Source organism: Pogoniulus pusillus, chromosome 22 (genome assembly GCF_015220805.1).
Source record: "Pogoniulus pusillus isolate bPogPus1 chromosome 22, bPogPus1.pri, whole genome shotgun sequence".
Classification (NCBI taxonomy): Eukaryota; Metazoa; Chordata; class Aves; order Piciformes; family Lybiidae; genus Pogoniulus; species Pogoniulus pusillus.
In genome coordinates this window covers 16,082,294-16,104,253 of record NC_087285.1, presented here as the reverse complement: position 1 = coordinate 16,104,253, position 21,960 = coordinate 16,082,294, and the positions used below count along the sequence as shown (strand labels likewise).

Sequence of the window (21,960 nt, the reverse complement as noted above, 5' to 3'; positions counted from 1 at the left end):
GAGGTTGTGGATGCTCCTGCTCTGGAGGTGTTCAAGGATAGGTTGGATGAGGCCTTGAGCGACCTGTTCTAGTGGGAGGTGTCCCTGCCTATGGTGGGGGGTTGGAACTGGATGAGCTTTGAGGTCCCTTCCAACCTTCTATGATTCTATTTCTTGAAACAAAACATACCAACTGAGGTAGAATCGTAGAGTGGTTGGAGTTGGAAGGGACCTCTGGACATCATCTAGTCCAACCCTGCTGCTAGAGCAGGTATGCCCAGATTAGGTTTTCAATGAAAATAAGAATGTAATTTAACCAGCAATGCATGGAAATATGGAGCCTTTATCACTTTAAAAAGAAATTGTTTAAAACTATGCAGAGCTTCTGGATAGAAGCAGCAAATAAACCAAAGAATCACATTTGTAATGAGTTCTAGTGCAAAAAATATTTTCATTATGAGAGCATATGTGGAAAAAATATTTTTCCTTGAAAAAAATTCTGGCATTTGAAGTAGCATTTTGGGAAAAAATAATTCCACAAATTCATAAACCTCAAATTACCAAATTGGTGAAATCTAGAGGGATAAAGGTTAGGAGGGAATTAGTGCACAACAGTAATGAGAACATATCTGTGATGAATGTCATGCAGCTTTAGACTTTATGACAGTATTCCCTAGGAATTTTCTTTTTAGTAAGAACACTTTCACTGGCCAGTAACAGTGTAAATCTCAAACTGCTTTCTAAAAATTAAAATATGTGTGTGTGAACTGATGAAACTTCTTAACTGCTCCATTGACATCCTGTGCCAGTCGTTTCCTGTGCTGGCCATACTGCAGATTGTTTGTCTGCAATCACCAAAGGCAGAGAAAAACCACAAACATTGCCAGTGCCTTAAAAAGATGCTACACCACAAACACCTTGACCCACATGAAAATCATTTTTCCAAGGAATACAAAGGCATGGGCCTACATCTTTCTGGAGGCCAGAGCACGTCTTCACATTGCAGTTGTTCATTTTCCCTGACTGTAGATGCAAAGAGTGAAAGAGAAGGGGGTTTTCTTCACCCCACGTGTCCCCGCAGAGTCAGAATGCACACCTCAGTCATTTATCATCATGCCACCTCAACCTGCCAGTTTGACAATGATTTTTCCCCCAGGGTTTCTAAACTTGAAATGTTATTTAGGTTACAAAAACAATTGCACATTTTCTGCTTCCTGAGCCAGCGTAGACCTGCAAGAATGCAAATGAAAGGAATCTTAAACCTTCTAGGGTTGCAGCCACAGCACTTCTCAGCCCTCCTTGCTCAGGATGAACACACACTGGTGGGGGGAGAACACAGGCCTTGGAAAGTTGCATATGGTGGGATGCTATGACCACCCTAACTTGCGCTTTCTCTGATATTGATGGTTTAAGAGCCTTACTGCAGGACCTTGCAGTTTAGAGAAAGCAATTTTCTTTAGCTTCTGCATCGACCATAGATTATTTTCTTCCTTTCATTTTTACTCCCGTCCCCCTATTCCTTGATCAGAACTGTCCATTTCCCTCTCCCCCATCACTGTATGGCTTACAGGGAGAAAAAGGGCAAACCGTGCAAGCCCAACAATGCTGAGGATCCAGTGCAAATCCTGCAGATCAATGTTAGCTGAAATTTGCAGGAGGCCTGATCTCTTCTGAACTTGCTCATCTGGTCTGGCTCATATTTCTAGATAATGATCATGGGGGGTGCAGTAAGTTTGCAGGCATACATAAAGCAGCTTCCTCACAGACCACAACGTTTGTCTTCACAAGTGCTGAAAATATTGCCTTGTTACAGGAGTTCACTGGGGTTTTTTTTTAAACCTCACACAATTTCTTATCTCTTAATTTTTCTTTTTATGCTTTTTATTTCTGCATAGGAAAATCTTATCTGTGCTCATTATAAAAATCTTGCTGCTAAATTATTTATGCCAAACAATCAAGTGCAATACCTTTGCAGATGTCAGCAGATAAACAGAAATGCAATGTTGCATGATGGAGTTTAATGCTGTGGAAATGTCGGGGCGCTTATTTTAAAGTTCCACTAACCTTTGCTGTCCTTTTCCCAGCGTTTGCTTATTGCCACAGGAAGGAAACACTACAGTAAGGTTAGACATTTTTGTATGTGGATGCTGAAAGCAAATATTTAAGGGAAACGTTTCCCAATTATACCATTTCTGACTATGTGCTAGCACAGCAGACAGCACAGAGGTACCATTTGTACCCAATACAGACAACACATGACACAGCAGAGCAAGAGCAAAAACATTTGAGCAAAGCTAAGCTACAGGATTGTCATAATTGGAGCATGGGAGCACAATGCCTGCGTGTTGTTACAGCAGGATACTGTGGCATTAGGATATTACAGTTTTGAGGCTATTTTGGGGGTTCCTCTCTTTCCCTGCAGGCCAGGCTCTGTGAGAGCAGTGTAACAAGGCAATAGTGCCTGTGAAATAAGGAGCAGGGCAAGGCAGTGCTGATCTTCCATTGCCATGTTAGGCGCGATGTTGCACACTAAAGCGCCGGATCAATACTTCCAGCAGCAAGCCGTTCAATACACCTGAATTATTGCTTCATTTTTCTTCTTATTATAGATGAGTTGTGTTATTATTTTCCCCAAATCAATATTTTACAACCTTTTTTATCCGTTTCTCCATAAATTTTGTGATTACTTTAAACTGGGAATTCCGGTACACTAAATAAGATGCAGTATCTGAGAGGGAGTGAATGTACCAACACGATTTTTTACTCAAGACACTGCTTAAAGGCAGATCCTAATCAATAGCTAAGGAGGAATTTTTTTTAACATAAGAAAGTTGGAAGCTGCAGCACTCTCAAAAAAATCAAAATTCACATTCCTAGAACATATTAGCTACAAAAGACTATTTTAGAAGCATGGGGGCAGAAAGGTCTGATGGGCACTTTGCGTGGGAAATTTAATTCCAAACAAATATGCTTTTTACTTCCCCCTCAGCTAAAGGGCAACCATAATTCACTGAAATTGTTTCTTACGAAGCAGATAATCCTATGCACCTTAGAGTGATTTAATTAGCTTCCGTAGCTGTCTCCTGCTAAGTGTTTAAAGCATCTGCAAATCAAATCATGTTAACTCATCTGCTGCACCACTTTCTTTGTTCTATGCATAGGACCTTCCTAATAGCGTTAATAGAAGCATGAGTTTCCCTGGAGAGGGGAGTAGCAAAGTGAGTTAATTGCATAGTTATTGTAAAACTGTGTACATTATTCCACAGAACAGCCTGGGTACCTACTAAGGTGCTAGCCTGAAAAGAATGACAATTTTGGGTGAGTCCCAAGGACCTCAGTGTTCTAATTCCAAAGGATAATGCAGATGCTGAAAGAATTCTGCTGAATTCTTGGGTGCAATCTGCCTGGCCTCACTGCTCATGGCCTGTGGTGGAGGATCCTGGCTATTCCCTGAGCATCACCTATTTCTGTTCTCACAGTTACGACAGAATTACAAGATCAAAGAGTAGGAGGTACAGTAATCTCCGTTCAACACTTTATAACACTCCACACATTTAAAAATAAATATATATATGCACATATATATAAAAAATTATCCCTGAGATTTTCTGCTAAAAATTGCACAGATTTCTGCTCATTTCCATTTGGTCTACTGAGGCACAGCACTGCAGATGCCTCAAAGAGCAGGTCCAACAACTTCCTTGGACACCAGTATTACAGCAGGGCAAATAGTTGATAATAAACCATTCCTTCTCAGTAACTGTTTCAGGAGATATTTTTCTCCAATTAACTTTTAAGCTGGAAGTATTTGTCAAATGTTTGGGGTTTTTTTCTGATTAATCTGACCCCTATAGACAGATCATTAGCATGGATTGTTACAAAAGTTTAGTTTGAATTCTCTATTTATAGTATATGTTCAGAGAGGGCATCAACTCACATGTATCCTCCTGGTGTCCAATCATGTTTCTTAATAACCAACAGCAGCTTTTACATTCTTTTGTCCAGGCAAAGAGAACTTTGAATAGTACATCCTGACTTTTTCTCAAAAGAGACTGCCTCAGCTAAGGATGGAGGAGACACTGTTTGCAAAGGACTGCTGTGACAGGAGGAGAGGCAATGGCTACAAACTAGAGAAGAGTAGATTTAGATTGGATGTTAGGAGCAAGTTCTTTACTATGAAGATGGTGGAACACTGGAACAGGTTGCCCAGGAAGGTGGTTGAGGCTCTTTCCCTGGAGATATTCAAGATGAGGCTCAACAGGGCTCTGGGCAACCTGATCTAGTTGAGGAGATTTCTGCTAGATGACCCTCAGAGGTCCCTTCCAGCCCAGCCCATTCTATGATTCTAATTCACTTGTTCAAACATTCAGAAGAGCAAAACAGTACAGAGAAACCAAAGGAAATTCATTGCCAAAAACCCAATGAATATTCATGGTCTGCAGAAATACCTCTATTTCCCAGCTCTAATCAGCATGGACATCTGTGAAAAAAAGTCTAATGGGGGAAGCTGGAGAGGGAAGAGGGTCATTGCCAACCATTCCCTTAGACCTCAATTTAAAGAAGGTTCATTTGTCTTTTTAACAGACCTCAAAAGCAACACAAAGATGAACAGTTTGGATGAAGAAACAACACGCAGGCTGCCCTTCTCTTTTGGAAATTCAAACTAGATTATTAATTCCCAGAAAAAAAGATGCCCAGTACAAATTCTTGTTCCTCTCCCTGACCTGCCAGACCTGTGCACTGCCCTGAGAGTTCCTCCATCAATTACAGGTTCTGAGCTGCCAGAAACACCCAGGGAGAACACAATCTAAGACAAATAGGTGAGGCATGTTTCACTCTCCTGCTTTTAAATAAATGAGATGCACATTTCCATGCAAGATAAAAGGGAAATTAAAGTGCTTACAAATTAAAAACCTAAGAGAGAAAATATAACTTTTTTTCTGTATGTTGGCCACTTGGAGACTTATTTTTAGGAACAACAATGTAACAACTGTTTCTAGTAGCAGTGCAAACATTCAGTTGAACTTTGGAGAGAATTCTTTTTAGAGTGGTGAAACTAGTCAGAGATGGACATTTGGAGAAAATACTTCCCTTGCAGAAGCAACCTCTCAAGAGGAATTCATGGTTACTTCTGGCAGTCACATCTTGCCTTTCACTTTTACAAACACAAGCTTGCTGCTAGAACAGCCTGAGCATACAAACCATGTGTTTTTATTTGATGAGTTGTAGTTCTCTAAAGAAAATATCCCACCAAATGCTAGGAATAGAATCATAGAATCAACCAGGTTGGAAGAGACCTCCAAGGTCATCCAGGCCAACCTATCCCCAGCCCTATCCAGTCAACTAGACCATGGCACTAAGTGCCTCATTCAGGCTTTTCTTGAACACCTCCAGGGATGGTGCCTCCACCACCTCCCCGGGCAGCCCATTCCAATGGGAAATCACTCTCTCTGTGATGAACTTTCTCCTAACATCCAGCCTATACCTCCCCTGACACAACTTGAGACTGTGTCCCCTTGTTCTGTTGCTGGTTGTCTGCGAGAAGAGACCAACCCCCACCTGGCTACAACCTCCCTTCAGGTAGTTGTCGACAGCAATGAGGTCCCCCATGAGCCTCCTCTTCTCCAGGACATATGGACATATGTTAGGAGAATAAGAAAAGATAAACCACTGCCAATGCCACCAAAAACATCTCAAATTAAACTATAACCAAACAAAAAGCCCTACCACAAATAAAAGCAGGGTAACAAACATATGTATTTCAGAAACTATTACTGTCTGGAGCAATAGTTACTTTCCCACACAGCACCTAGCCTATGGAGTCACTGAGGCTGCAACACTCCTCAACCAGCTTTAGTCACTCAAGTGTATCTTTGAACACTTCTTTAGGATGCCTGTGCAGACAGAGGACAGAGAGAAGAGTTTCCTAATAGTGATTCACCCACTTCTACGATGATGTCTGAGACAGCTAAAGGAGTATCATGTTCCAGAGTTACAAAAGGTTGGGTTGCTAGGGCTCATTAGCTTTCCATCCCTTACGAAGACAAGTAAAAGAAGGCCTCATCATGTTGAAAGCGTATGAAGTCCACCCTGGAAGATGATGCCATAGTAAAGAGTGACAGCAAGGCTCACAATTATTCATAGGTTTCACAGATTTTGCTTTGTAATTTTCACATCTTTAAAACACAGATTTTGATGCCACACAAACATGTATTTTTGCCAGATCAGTGTTACAGAATCTTCATCTCCATGTGCATTTTTTTGTCCCATGAGGACCTAAAAACTCCATACATTCTTAGTTGATTATGTGGAGTTGTTCTCTTTGTTGCTTTTTTCTTTGGTTTTTGGGTTTTTTTTATTTCCTTGTTGTTGGGGTTTGGCTTTTTGTGGTTGGTTGTTTTTGTTTTGTTTTTAATTAACCCTTCATCTTCTCAGAATGGTGTTTCCTCTTGTTAACTACCAATGCTGACATCTGGTGCATTCAAAGAGGTTAACCACAATTTATGCCAATAGGATGAAGAGGAAAAAAAAATCATGTTTGGGAAGGAAAAGAGAGGAGGGAAATTTAAGAAAGACACTGAAAGATTAAATAAGAATGGGTATGGCCACATAAATATTGTAGGGCAAATTGTGCAGGACTAGGTCTTCAAGGGTAACTGTCCAAATCCAGGGAGGTGGTGAAGTCACTGTCCCTGAAGGTGTGCAAGAAAAGACTGGATGAGGCATTTAGTGTCATAGTCTAGATGACTGGGTAGGGCTGGGTGCTAAGTTGGACTGGCTGATCTTGGAGGTCTCTTCCAACCTGGTTGATTCTATGATTCTATGAATGGATGCTTTACACTTATCTCCCCAAGATATAAACTATCATATACTATCTAGTACTTGCTGTGGGTATGTAAGATGTTCAGGCAGAACAGCTGACCTGCTGCAAAACAACAGTCTAATTTACATCATGATACCATGCTTGTGTTCTAATATCTTTAATAACTTCTGTCCTGTCTTGTGGAATGAAAGATCTGCATATGCTTGGCTTGGCAGAGTTGAGTAATGGTGGGTTTATACTTCTGAAACTAATTGCAGAGCTCACAACAGATCAACAGTAAGATCCAAGCGAAAAACACCAAAACACCTCTCACTGAAGACTATGTAGATACACACAGACCCCAAACAATTGTGCTTAAGATTTTTTTTTTCCATCATTTGGGATATTTCTGAGGGGGGGAAGAAGTTGGGGAAATAGTAAAAAACAAAACCAAACCCAACAAAAACCACCCAAAATTAACCAACCAAAAAAAAAACCCACCTCCAAACCCCAAAATAAACCCAAAAGCAAAACACCTCACCTCAGGACTATTAATGCCACAGTGTTCTCTATCAGCAACTGATAGAGATCTGCCAGAAGGACCTAGAGAATTTTGTTGAGATCATTGAAATAAGTGTGCAGATTGAATCTTCTGGTAATTCTACTTTCTCCAAGATGTCAGTCAGCCATTATCATGAAATAAATGTGGATTGTTGCCAGATGTCTCAGATCATCCCATTCCCTTCCTTTCTGAGCTGCTTGTCTCTCTCTCTGTTGGCTCCTGTGGTGCCAGCAACACAGCATCTCTCCAGCTATGAAGGCATGTCTGCACTGCAGGCTGCTGGGTGTTGCATTCAGAAATACTCACTCTGGCTTTAAATCAAGTAACAATAAACACTGCGACCTGCACCAAGGGGCAAATCTGCAGTGTTTTGGGCAAGCCTGAGAAGCTTGCAGGATTGTACCTTGACATATCATTTCCAGCATCTCTTATCCAGACAGCAGAGCAGACCACATCACTTACTCACTTTATATCTACATAACTAAGCAAAAGAGCCTGTGTGAGTTCTTGCAAGACAGCAGAAAAGTACAAAGAACTTCCACTCCATGCAATAAATTGCTCTTGCATCTGCTGAGATGAAAGGCTGCAAGTACAAGATTTCCCTTTTATCTGTATATTAACAAAAGAGCCTGAATCTGTAGACATGAGCTATATTGAGGCAGATCTGCTCTGTAGTCATTGCTGTTAGCAAGCGTTAACCAGGCTAGATAAGCATTCCTGGCTGCACAGGGATGCTAGCACAAGCACAAAGCCAGCAAGGCTGCCCAAGTCCTGCCTCCAGGGAACGGTGGCTGCACACACACCGCTGGCCGGAGCCAGCCATACGGCATCCACTTGTGTAACAAAATGCCTCAGCAAAACGAACCCTCACTAACAAGAACCTCAAAGGATTAAGCACATCTTAAGGAGGCCGCTCTGCAGGTAGTGCTGTGCAAGAGGCCTCGGGAGGCCATGTGCTAAATCCTTCATCCAACATCCTCGCCAGAGCCAGTGCGCTGTGTGCATGGGCACCACAGTCTAGCACACAGCCTGCACATTGTTCACCAACACACAGTAAATCCTCTGCACTGCTCCAGGCAGAAATCAAAACCTGCTGAACCCTATGAAAAGCACAGGAAGGATGAGCTGGGCACACCTATACCTGCCAGAATTCCCAGCTACCTGACAAGCATTTCAGCAGCAATGAGTAGTGGAGGAGTGCTTTCTGACCAGCAAAAAGATAGTGCCTTGTTCCTCTTCTCAGGGCACAGGACCAAACTGCACGAAGGCAAACAGTACAGCCACTACTGCTCCTATGAACTGTCCACTTCTGTGGCACTGGTCTAATCTGAATATCCATACATTAAGAAACAAGACAGTGAAGCACCCTGTAGAAACACAGCATAGTTCAGGCTTTTTAGGAATTCATCTCACCTCTCTGTTTTATTGCCCATTTTTTAAAAAGAGGGAATAATATCTTATCAGCTGACATGAGCTAAAAGGAGAATAAAAAAGATTAACAATTTCAGTCTGGAATAAGAGAGTTTTGAAGCAAAGGCATGAAAATTTAAAGGGTTTGGGGTGGGGATAAAAAAAAAAGCATTTACAAGGCTTATTTTGTGAACCCAGAGGGTTAATTTATCATGGAGTGGAATTTGAAAAGCAAAAAAAATGGTTTATTGACTTTGAAGGTCAGATAACTATGTTATATCATATTCAATAGGTTAAGGTTCCAAGGGTCTACACAGTTGCATGACAATTGCAGGAATCCTTACAAAGTCTAGTTTATACCTTTATCATTAACAGCTTCCTAATCCTTTACCACAAATTTATAGCTCAAAAATGGCAACACATCTTAAAGATTAAAGGTATGTGACAAACAGTTCATGTCCTTTAATAATCAAATCACACAGCTTAGATTGGGGGCTTATCAGGCTTTTTCCTACTCCATGGTTTCATAGGTAGAGAATACTTTATATCCCTATTACATGAATGATGAATGGGACCATTGGTTATGGGCTGTTATTTGCTTGGCTGTAGTCAATATGTTTTCTTTGGACAGGGACTTCAGTGATTTATTTCTCTTTTGGCCTTATCACTTATTAACTCAGGGCAGACAGAAACAGCCAAGGTTGTGAATAAGGACTAGTGCCCATTTAGACTTCTAATATCAGAGAAAATATTCTTTTTAATGATCAAGCTACCCTTTGCTGCGTAGACTCTGATTGCACTTCCCTCTAACTAGGAAATAAAGGTCATATTTCTTGGAAAGTGTATACATAAAATATGCAAAATAATATGTTTCCTTCACAGCCAGCTTTATTCTGACAGTTGCTGTAATTGCTTTCATTTTTGCAGCTGTCCTACAGGTACACTGCACACTTCTGGTGATTGTTTCTTGCAGTGCCTTCTGGTGCTGCCAGTGTTTAAGACATACCAAAGATATGAGCACTCTCTGGTGCCATTAGCATACAAAAGAGAACTTTCAGTCTACCTTCACTGCCTCCTCACTGTCTCATAACACCCTTTTCCTTGCAATTATGGTTCTTTGCATCTCCCTTTAGCAAATTTCTGCAAACCAAACCAACAACCCCAATATTCCTAACACTCAACACTGCTAACTGCCCATCCTTCACTCCACTGGGCATATCCTAAGAAGGAAACACTTTTGTAACAATAGTAACCCCAAGCCCACCACCAAGGAATAAAGCCTGAAGTCATTTCATTTAGGAAAGCTTGTTCCAAAATAATTGCATCTATTTTTTTTTTCTTTTCCCTAAAATTTTCCAGACAGGCCACGAAGACCAGGTGTTAACACTGACTCAGCAGAGCATCTAAGTTAATTGACTGGAACCTGGAAAGGGTCAAGTTCATGCTTAAACTCAAAGATTTCCTGAGGGCAACTTTCTTTTTCAAGGGCGAGTAACACTCAAGATCACATCACTGCTATGGTTGTTTGGAAAGAGTGACTGCAACAATCTCTCTCTTGTTTCTCCATCTGTAATTTTACTGCCAGCATTGCAGACCCAGCAGTGGTGCCATGAAGACCCAGTTCTACAGTGACTATGATAGACCCCTGTGGGTGCAGAAAGCCACGTGTACACCTTCTTGAGCCCAACAGACCACCCAAAAAACAGGTCCATTTCTGAGCTTCACACACTCCTTGTTGTCTCTAGTTTCCCTATGGCAAGGTCTAGTTGGGAATGAATACTCAGCACAATGAGATGAAAGGGAAACTGCATTAGGACATTTTTCAAACAGTTCTTACAAGGGGAGTTGTGCTTTTTTTCCAGAGACATAATTAAATTCACCAGTAAAAGTCTACATTTACACAGGATTTAATTTCATTCTGCCTTACTGGACAGTGCTATGGTTAGGATTTATCATCCCTCCTCTATGGTCTTTCTGAGATCAGGAACAGACTTCATATCGAGTGTCCAAAGCACAGACTAACCTGCAGTGCCCTCCTGCTTTTAAGGACGCTAGCTCTTATTTTAAACTTTAAAATCTCTTTGTATTGAAGGGTTTTGTTCTGCTCTTCTGTAGCACTCCAACCATTTAACTTCAGGACATCTGATACTTTTTATTCTACCGCTGCTGTTAATATTTACCAGTGAAAGACAGATAAAAACTGCTGTTAAAAACAAATGACATTCATTTGCTAGCTACCAGCTCTCATAGCTGGTCACTCTTCTGGAGAGGCGATGTGCTCTATATTTCATTTCAGATTAATGATCATCATATCTTTGAGGTTGAAGATTTTATAAACACATCAGGGTAAAACCCAAGCCATGCTGGTTTTTTAATTTTATTTTTATTGTTCTGTTGATGGTGGCCTTCTCTCCTCATTTATACTAATCAGCTATTTAAGTGCTCATGATTTAATAATAAACACACAGGAACGAGGCATTGTAAAACTAATGAGGTTGTGTATTACTGATGTTGAGAATAACTGCCACTAGGTTTTTAACATTTCTCAGGAGCTAACAGATACACCAGCTAACCTTGGACATAGCTGTGTAGGGGTCAAACTCTAGCCCACGGGGATCAAGAAAAGCTCCAGGGGGGCTACAGGAACTTCTTGACAGCCAGTCTGTGTCTTATCACCACTTCCTTTTTTCTTCCCTCTATTTTTTTTTCTTTTTCTATATTTAAGTCTACAAACTCCAGAAGTCTCCATTCTGAAAAGTGACTGTTTCACTGATTATGGATCTTTTGAACTTTGCACAGTTAATAGTTATTGGTGCCTTCTTGAAAGCAGGAATCAATGAAGTTTACCAGGCTAGAAACTTTAGTGACTGGGGATCACCTTTTAAGTGGTTCCATTTCCGACCAGATCTGTGTACATGACCTAAACCTCTGTTTCTAGGGACATGGACTAAAATTTGAAATGCTGATGGGTAATTTTTTACTTAAGAAGTGTATTTGACTTAAGAAATGAAAAGCAAATTAGTCTCAGAAGAAGGCTACTCCTCTTCTTCTGTAAATTACACCATTTAAAGATAAAAATCTAAAAATGAAGCTACCTAATCTCAAAGCTATTGAAAATGTTACCCAAATCATCTGTATCTGCAAGACACTTCCTGTTTGTACACTGCCTCAAATGTTTCAGGAGTAAATAAAGGGTGAAATGAGGATGGAGCAGAGATTTTTCCACATGAGGCTATTTCTTCTTCGTAGCAACTAGGAGAGCAAAGAGTTCTCTGAGAAGCCCTATGACATTCCAGAGAAAGAGGCAGTTTCCCAGAAATGCTGTGAATACTCTGACCTTCACAGTGTTAGCATTTCTACATCACTCTGCCCACAATTGCCCAAAGGCATAACGCAACCACCGGTCAGTCTCAGCAGCTCCACTCTGACCCACTCAGCCCACGTCACACTTATCCTGGAGGGTCAGCGCTCAGCATCTGGGCTATTTACACTGCACTTCAAACCCTGTGTCTACACTGCCCCTACATCACCCATCCCTGCTGGTAGCAATTTGAAAGGCACACCTTACCCCATAGCTTGTAACAAACCCTGAATGAGCTGAGGTGGGACTTGTCTGTTTCTCGAGGTAACCTGTCGGCAAATAAATGGCTTAGCCCCCAAGGGTCCCTGCAAGATTAATGCAAATGATCCCTAAATTCCATCCTGTATCCAACTAAACCAATTAAAATTACAACATTAAAAAAAGGAGTAGTATTTGGGATACTACTCAGCCAAGAATTTGAATTAACCCCATGGTGTATACATAAAATTAGTGACAAAGTGGCCCCTATGTAGGTATTTGCTCTAGTTTGGGGACAAAAGCACAAAACCTGAAACCAAGCAGGTGGTAGAAGACACAGAATAATGCATTTTATGGACCTCCCCTATGCCCTTTCCAATATGCAGTGAGAATATGCTCCAATATGCTCCTTTCACTTACATTCATGCATTCCCACTCAAATCTTGCAGTTTTGTACCACAGCAAAATTCATCTTTCAAAAGTATACCGTCCAGGATATCTTTTTGGTTTGGATTGTTTTAACTGAAACAACCCAAAATCTCAAAGGCCTGTCCAGGAGCCACAGATTTCTGCCAGTTTCCATCCCTAATTCAACTCAACCAGAATATGCCCTGAGTCACCTTGGTCAGCTACCTATGGCTTTATATCCCTAGAGGCTTTTTTCCTTATCTCAGTTTCTCCAGTCCTATACTAATGGGAGAGACGCACAATTGAGTCCTACATTGTGACATGAAACTCAATTCATCTGTAAGTCTCTTCTGGTATTGAAGAAAATCGCATGAAGGGTGCCACAGGGAAATACTCACCAGCATCATTTGGGTATTTCTATGTGCAATATGGGCTTTAAGCATTATTCCAAAGCAATCATACATGCAAGATGCCCTCAGACTTCTGTATTTCTAACAAAGTTCTCTCAGGAATGCCAAAGCTTAGAGTCTAAGAAATATTTGCTCTAGAAGTGCATGCTAATGGCTTGCTTTGCAGATGGAAAATAGAAAACTTAGGTTTTCTTGTAAGCACAAGGTCAACAACAGTTTATTTCTCTCAAAAATACTTGCAAAAGCCAGGATTTCTCTCTCTATATATATATATATGACCTTGATTCCTAGATGGCATATGGACTACTTAAAGATCATGTTACTAACTTATTTGTAGTTAAAGGGGGGGGAAAAAGGCTAAAATTAATGGGTCACTGGGTATTTTCTTCTGAGAACTTAAGTACTTAACAGTAAGGGAAAAAAACAGTTTACAGCCAGGTGGCTTGAGGGGATATTTTGTTGAACACTGATTAAAAATAATTTCTTCTAAATGAGACCTGACCACGAAATGGGACCATTAACGAGCAGGGACATTCTCACCAGAAAGGAAACTACGCTTGATCAACTCCTGCACCGCCCACAAACCCCAGGTCTTTCTCTCTCTGTCTCTCACACACACACACTCTTTTTCTATTTCTTGTTTTCCCTTTTTCTCCTTTCCCCTTTTCTTGTTCTTAATAGCAGGGTAAATAAGCAGCAAGTGATGCTGAAATGTTTTCGGCCAAAAACAGAGGCCAAACTCCTCTGAGAAAACATTTGGCCTCTGTGGTTTTGTAATATGTTCCAGAACACTGAGTTCACTGAAGAACATTGTGAAAAACTCCCATCGGCTGGAGTGATGCTGGGGAATGTTACTGTATCCCAGCTTCCAATTGGTCCATTTCCTGCAGGCCTTGTTAAAGAAAAAAAAAAAGGGGGGAGGGGGGGGTGGGGGGGAAGAAAAAACCTAGTGCTATGTGGGAGTTAAAACAAGTTCTCATGGGAAAAATGAATGGCAAGAAATTCTAGCTTTAAAGAAACAGCTAATCTGCTAGTTTGATTGTTCTTCAAAACTTACAATGAACCAATAATCCTAATTAAAACCACTTGGCCTAGTTCTCCAAAGCATCATAGCTTTTTCTATGCTTCGTTTGTACACACCATAGACTATTAGTTTTTTTCTAGTGCTCACTAACAAAGTGCTGACTTTGTTGGGATGGCTGAGCTAATTTCGTGAACTCAGTGTGAAACCTTAGCTAAACAAAATTGTGGTAATTTTCCTTAATTTGTAAAAGTGATTGGAGTGCAAACAAAATTTTCCTCTTGGGTCAATCCTATAATTTTCAATTAACTAAAACTAATCGGCAGGCGTGCAGTACTGAACCTGCATTTTGTTTAAAGGGCTGGAAGGCACTTCTGAAGGTCAGGACGCATTAATTGTTTTGATTTTAGTTTCATTTAGACCTTTCTAAAAAGCCACATTTAAGTTCAGGCTGCCTCTAAAAGGGAAATGCAAATTGCGTGAGGTACAATTTCAGTCACAATAGCTTCTCCGTATCTACCGTAACTCCCCAAGAGCTGCACAACAAGGGAATTGCCCACGGACTGGATCAGCTTCCATTTTATCATTGCTGTTTAGGACTTCATAACTTCTGCTTACTGAACGAAAAATAAGGTGTTTTAAACACTAACCTGCCAAATGCATATAAGGAAACCATCTTCCTACAGATACCTTATTTCTTCTGGGCAGACAGGCTAAGCTGTCACCCTCCTTTTTACTGGAAAAGCTAATTAATGATGATCAGAAAAGCAAAACCAAAATGGGTAGAAGCCATTTTTAAATTGTAAAATGGACTGCATAAAAATTCTCTTCACAATGTCAAGGGGGAGCAGGTTTCCTCCCTTTCTTCATCTTCTACAGGTGTACCTGCCATTTTACCAATTCAAGGTGCAGCCAAGCTGGCAGCTCAACATCAAGCAGGGCAGCACAACTTACTGTGGGTCAGAAAGTGAGAAGGAGAAGCATTCACGGGCAGGCTACCCAGAGCACTGGCTGACACCTTTGTGTGGTACGTGCAGGCAATCTGCAGCAGTTGGCAATCTGACCCTTTGCTTTTTCTTTTGTTCCAGCACGTTCAAGCCTTAAAGAACTTTCTGGATATAGTGTGTTATTATCCACTATTTGATTTTTCTACATGTTGTTGAAATAGTAACGCTGCACAAGTGCCTGCTGCTCAGCCAGCAAGGAGATGCATGAAGAATTCCAGAGCCAGTTTGAAGAAATCTAGTGCATAATCCTAACTGGGGAAGAGGGCATTTGAAAAAGACAACAAAGCTTTTTAAGCCACCTTTGTTCAACTTGGTCAGAGTTGAGAAAAAGCAAACGAGAGTTTTGCTACCCAGCTGGAGCACAGAAGTCACAGTATCACAGAATTCATCTGGCTGCAAGAGACCTTAAAGATCATCCAGTCCAATCCTTGACACAGCACTGGAAGGCCAATGCTAAAACATGTCCCTAAACACCAGGTCCACATGCTGCTTAAACACCTCCAGGGATGGTGACACCACCACTGCCCTGGCCAGACCATTCCAGTGTTTGATAACTCTTTCTGTGAAGAAATATTTCCCAGCATCCAGCCTGAACCTCCCCTGGCACAGCTTGAAACCATTTCTACCAGTCTTGCTGCTTGACACCAGGGAGAACAGGCTGGCCCCCTCCTCACTACAACCTCCCTTTAGATAGTTACAGAGAGAGATAAGGTCGCCCCTCAGCCTCCTCTCCTCCAGACGAGTCTCTCCTCTGCTTCGAATCTCTGTGTATGTTCACAGTTGAAGCAATATATGTGCCCAGTGTAATTCCAAATGCCTCACAGCCACATTTATGATTAAAGTTTCAGAGACAATCAAGAACAGGGAAGGGAATTGCCCTGGATTGTGATGAACCACAGCTCAGGCAAATAGTACAGAAGTAGTCCTGTCTGTATATGTCAGACATCAAGCAAATAAATGGACAAGAACATCAAAACCTGGACCAAATCATTAACTCTTGCAGTGTGCATACCTTCCAAGGAATCAATGGCACAGATTCTTTTTACAAACTTGGGATGCTCTTTGATTTGTTCCTTAGGCTGTTCTTGTTGCTACTGAGAGCAGTTTAACATTGACAGCACCTAAAATTTCCTACCATGATTTTTTTCTTTTACCAATTCTTCAGGCCAAACCTCTCAACTTAGTGGTCTCAGTATGGGATGCCACCCCACAATATGCTGCAGATCATCGTGGCTGCAGCACTGGCTGGATGAAAGCTGTTTAACCTCCCTGAAAGTCAGAGACATCTATGTTAAGGTGAGATGGGCAGGCAAACAGACTGCTGCTTTGACCAATTCCAACACTTGCCAGACAACATGAAATGGAGATATTTATCATGACACTTGTAGAAGGCATGTTTGGGATTGCAATAGCCTGTCTGTCTCTCTATGCTTGCACTTGGCCTCTATTTAACTACTGGAGTATCTGTTTCTCTCCTTCCTTACCCCTCCTGGGTAAAGAGATATTCCATTGTAAAGATAAACAAGCAAACCAAAATCCCACACCAGCTTGTTTTCAGATTAATCCTTACAGTCATCCACTTCTGAAAACCAACCTTAAACTGATACCTCAATGACACACTCTGCCAACATAATGGAGTACAGCACAGCTTTTAACGACAAAAGCAGAAGCCCTAGCAAGTGTGATATATTGTCTGCCCTATTTCTCCATGTTATAGCTAGTGCAAAAGCATCCTTACCTGTGTAAATGAATCTTCCAGGCGTTCCCTTGCAAAACTGCTTAGACTTGTAGGACAATGTGACTTCTACAACCCCTGGGATGTGTCGGGGAGGCGTCTGTACGCGGATGGCATGAGGAGTAATCAGCTAGAGGAAAACATTAAGAAGGGAGAAGAAAAGGGAAAAAAGCACTGTTAGATGCTGAACACTTCCTTAATAACACTTTCCCTTCTCAGATGACAGTAAACAAGCTTTGAAACATGTAATTAACCTGTCAATGTTTGAATACAATCTTGATGTAACCCACACAAAAGCCAGTGACTACAATATTTACAAGCATTCTCCTTTGCAGCTATCACAACATTATTTCTGTTTTCATACATGGCAGGCACTTGCTTCCTAGTACAAGCATTAGCCCTGGTTTAATGCAATAACCAGAGCTTACAAGGAGCAGGGTGCCAGTATTTGCTCAGGTGAACACTAGGGTCATGACAGCGTCCAACAAATCTGATTGATAAATGATAGGCAGTTGTGCGTGTGAACATGACACAACACAAACCCAGGCTGTGATGCACTGCACAGCCTAAGCTCAGGCAGAGTCTTCCACCTGCTGACATCTGTACAGTGCAAATACAACATGTGCTGCTGTTTGAATCTCCTCGTCATTTTGTGGAGGTATCACTGACTACTGCAGAAATTCAAAGTTTGGCTTCTGAAGGATGCTGGATCTTTTCTTGCGAATCATCATAGCACTCAAAAGAGAAAGACCAAACATAATCATCTAACCACCATTTCCAGTCTGTCTTCACTGCAGTGGCTGACAGACATCTGAGAGGGCTCCTGCAGATGTGGATTTACACAGTAACACATAGACAAGCAGAACTTGCCTGCTAATGGGGCTGAGGAGCCCAATCCTCTTAACACGAAAGGTTGGAGTGGGTCAGTGATGCACTTTCCAGGATCTAGATAATTTTTGCTGTTTCAGGATTCTGAACTGGACTTAAAATATAGTCCTTGAACTTAATATCAGAGCCACTTAGGAATTCATTAATTAATTGCATATAAACTCAAATCTCTGCTGCACTCAGATACTAAAGCATTGTCTTCCCCACCACTGAAATGTCATCCTCTCATTCCTTATGCTCCTCCAGACAAGCACAGTACAAAGAGCTACACAGAAAAGGTGAGATGACTGCATCCAGAAACCAAGATACAGCTTTGGCACATGGATAATTCTTCTCTGACAAACTGCAGCACATTATCACCCCTCTGGAGAAGCACATGACCAAAATCATAACCTATCTTGGCAGTGAGCAAAGCCATGGACACCCTATACACACAGTCAACTGCTCTGTGCAGTTGGTCAAATTTTGTCCAGGGTTCAGCAATATATTTCAATAGACTTTTTTTTACTAAAAACTTTAATTTATTCTCATCTTTACTAGGAACCAAGTATTTAAAACTGCAGTAAGGTCCTACAAAAACCTCAGACTTCTAAAACAATTCTTTGTTTAGAGGACAAGACTAAAAAAGCACAGGAAAGTAATGTCTGCCTGAGAGCCATCTGCATTACTAAGGCAAATGGCATATGCAGTAGGAAGTTCTCCATGTTTAAAAGAAGGAAATTAATATTAAAGCCAGTTGAAGATTAAAACCAAAATTGCCAGCATCAAATGATCCAGGAAATGTTCAGATCCACAGAAGCTGTAAGTCAGATGTCATTTTAGAAATGATCATGTAGAAATTGATGCTGCCCACTTTGTGAACTCCAAAGAACACGTTTTGGGGTCTGCTTTTAAATCATGTGATTTAGAAGCTTATTTAGATTTAAAATAAACCTGCCATTTTCCCTAATGACTCCTCCTATCAACTGGGTAAAAAATAACCAACAAAACAACACAAAATAAACCCCCAAACCTCCAAGGATTGCTTTTACTTAAATGGAGTTGCTCTCCAGATGGGCTGACCAGAGCCTACAAGCCTAGACCAGCACTCTACACTCCTTCAGTAGTCAGCAGGGGCAGAAAGCACTGTCAAAGAGCAATTTATTTCCAGTGGTTTAGACACCTCTCACATTAGGATGTGCTGCTTTATGGAAGGACCTACCTTTATCCAGTGAACCAAGATGCCAAACTTAAACTAAATGCTTAACTGTAGGCAGCCAAACATAACTGAGATAAATCCCATTCCCAAGTGGTTCTAGTTAACTGAATGAACTGGCGAGATGAGAAAAGACTCATGACATTTTGAGGGGGAAAATATTTGCAAAGAGCAGCAAGGATTTTAATAGCAAAAGGTTAACATCTTCATCTTACTACATCAGCATATTCCTTGCACCCCTCACCCAATTCTGGCATGAGTTTTATAGGCAGCTTCTGGTTGCATCTTCGAATTTCCCAGCATTTACTGGTCTGTCACCACTTTAATGTTCCTCAAATATAATTTGTGGCATTTTCCAATACTCATCTTCCCTGGTTCCCAAGAAATGTCTGACCTATTTATGGTCCATTGTTAAAGAGAGCTGGAGAGAGTTAAGCAAGTTTCCTGGTTTTTTCTCCACAAACAGTTTGGTTTTCCTTTGTGCTCTGAAGTAAATAAGTTTAACTGTGTTTAAAACCACAAATATACAATAACGTCGCCCACACATTCCCCAAGGGTGAACATTATGTCTGAAGTCCTATGGTTTAGGATACCCAGGATATTTTTTACTCCTCTCTTCTCTAGGACTAAAGGCTTGGGAGTTATGGCAGGAGATTGCACATACCTTTTCCTCCTTAGCATCTGCCGCTGATCACTGTCAAGCATATAGTGCTGAGCTAAATAGAGCTTTGTTCTGGGTCAGGTCTCAGTTCTCATGCACCCAGAAAGGAATTGGCCAGTTTAGTTACATACAGCAGTCCTCTATATTGCTGTCATATCAGAAAAGTTTCTTTAAGGGACAATGTCACTGCACTTCAAAACTTGCCCTCTGAGCCTCACCTCCAACATTGAACTCCAGTTCCCTAGCGCTGCCAGGAATTGTGTTATGGACCTGGACCAGCTCTCCAAAGTTTCCTAACTCTCTTTTACAGTCTGAGTGATCCACTAGGTGCTGCACAGGTCGGAGTACTCTAGACCCACCCACAGCAAGTGTAGTAACTTCAGGATTATGGTACGTGACACTGTCTATCCTATCAATCTCTGGCATGACCTTGGGGGCCAGCTTCACCTTTTCTGAGCATACTTTCTCTGCTCATACAGTCATAAGCTGTGCTTTTGCCAAGGCAAAGTCTGTTGCATACCTGAAAAAGGTGAGCTATTAGCACTAAGGGATATTAAAAGTAAAGAAAGTACTTATGGAAGCCTCTAAGCTCCAGACTGTTGGAGGCTGGCAGAGTGTTCTGGGAAAGCATCACTACATGCTCATTCCATTCATTGTTTTTATGGACATCTGTCATTGCCCAGTGCCACATACAAGACACTGAGCTAGTTGAACCTTCATGTCTGACCCCCACACAGCCATTTCTGTGTTCCAACCTCAGGTGGGAATTCTTGGTGCGCTAACAGACATCACAACAACTGTAGCAGTGACATGCCAAGAATTAAGAATTTGTAAACATGAGCTATGTACATTTCTGAGCACTGTTTTAAAATGTAAATGTTGAGTAAAGCATTAAGCTGTGAGTTGGAGATGAACTCACCAGCCAAAATCCCAGATCCAGCTTCCTCTTCCATTCCTACATTTGGCTAACTAAGATCTGGAGCTGGACATAATCCTAGTAACTGGATCCTTTCTCTTATCTTTAGGTCAGTTCATCTGATAGTTGGCAACTGCACTAATTGTTTGATCTAAACTCTTGCACATCAGTTGGGGCATGCTGTGGATTGTCTTAAAACTTGAGTTAGAGACCCTCAGAATGGAGGGAGGTGCATGCCCTTCAATATCCAAAACACATTTGGTTTGAGTGGGTACAACGAGCCTCTTTCTGTGGTTTGCTAATGTATTCTAGACATTCTTGTGTGATACAGCATCATTTCACACTCTTCAGAGTGCCAGGTTACTTTCTTTTTTTAAAAGTGACATTTTATAAGGAGATGTCATTAATCTGAGTCACTAGTTTATTTTTGCATGCCTGAGCTCTGGTTTGTGGTTAGGGAAATGGTGACAATCAGTCATAAATTTAACTTGGACTCTGTGTGAAGAGGACCATTAGGACAGAAATGAAGAAAAATCCCACCAACTGAAGGTAACAACAGTTTCCAGTGAAAACAGGGTCCTTAAGATACCTCTTTTTTTTTTTAATGCCCATGACTTTTCATGCCTCAATTCTGGGCATGCAGATGCTGCTTAATAAACCTTAGTTTTCAACAAGAGGGCGCCTACTCATTTTTAAAACATGAGTCAGACCTCCAAAATAAGCACTCAGAAACAGAGACTTCCAAAACCAATAATAAACATATAAAGCAAAATAAAAAAACCCAAACTGTGCCAGAGAATTTGATTGAGCAGCATTTAAAAAGAAGCCCAAAACACCAACATCCCCCCCCCCCAAAAAAAAAAAAAATCATCCTCTGTTTTTGTGCTGTACAAAGGTAACAGCACTGACATTTCACTGCTTCATCTTTTCTTAATAGAAAAAGAAGTTGTGTCCAGCTGACTCTGTACAGCTGGAGGAATGTTCTTGGCAGGAGAACATTTGAAGAAATAGTTCGTTTTGAGCAAATATTGTGGCATATTTATAAGAAACTAATTTTGTCTTCGTGATCATGCATTTGCTCTGAAAGTTGACTCTCAGAGTTTCAGCCCTCACCCCCCCACACTAAGTAAGAGACAGAAACAACAGAAGAGGATTTTTTTTCTTTAAATCAGTAGCACAGCTTTGGAATATTTGCAACAATGCACAGCCCCAGAATACTGGGTAAAAAACCCTGCAAATAACAACTGGACAAACAGACAGGCAGAGTCTATCTGGCAAACAGGCTACTGCTAGGAGTTGTCTGTCCAGATCCAGCATGTGCACATGATATACCAGTGCCGCTTGTCAGCTATGCAAGTCCTTTGGAATAAGAAGGTAGTAGATGGCCCAGTTTGCTGTACTCTAAAA

At 41.1% G+C, this 21,960-nt stretch overlaps 1 protein-coding gene across 9 annotated transcripts in view; it reads right to left on the bottom strand.

Moving 5' to 3' along the window:
* Positions 1-21,960, bottom strand: part of EBF1 (EBF transcription factor 1) — a 289,221-nt gene that overhangs the window by 51,611 nt on the left and 215,650 nt on the right. For all 9 annotated transcript variants that reach the window (XM_064161950.1, XM_064161954.1, XM_064161951.1 and 6 more), the window contains exon 10: positions 16,897-17,023. In XM_064161950.1, the coding sequence (XP_064018020.1) occupies positions 16,897-17,023 (127 nt within the window). The remainder of the gene's footprint in view (positions 1-16,896; positions 17,024-21,960) is intronic.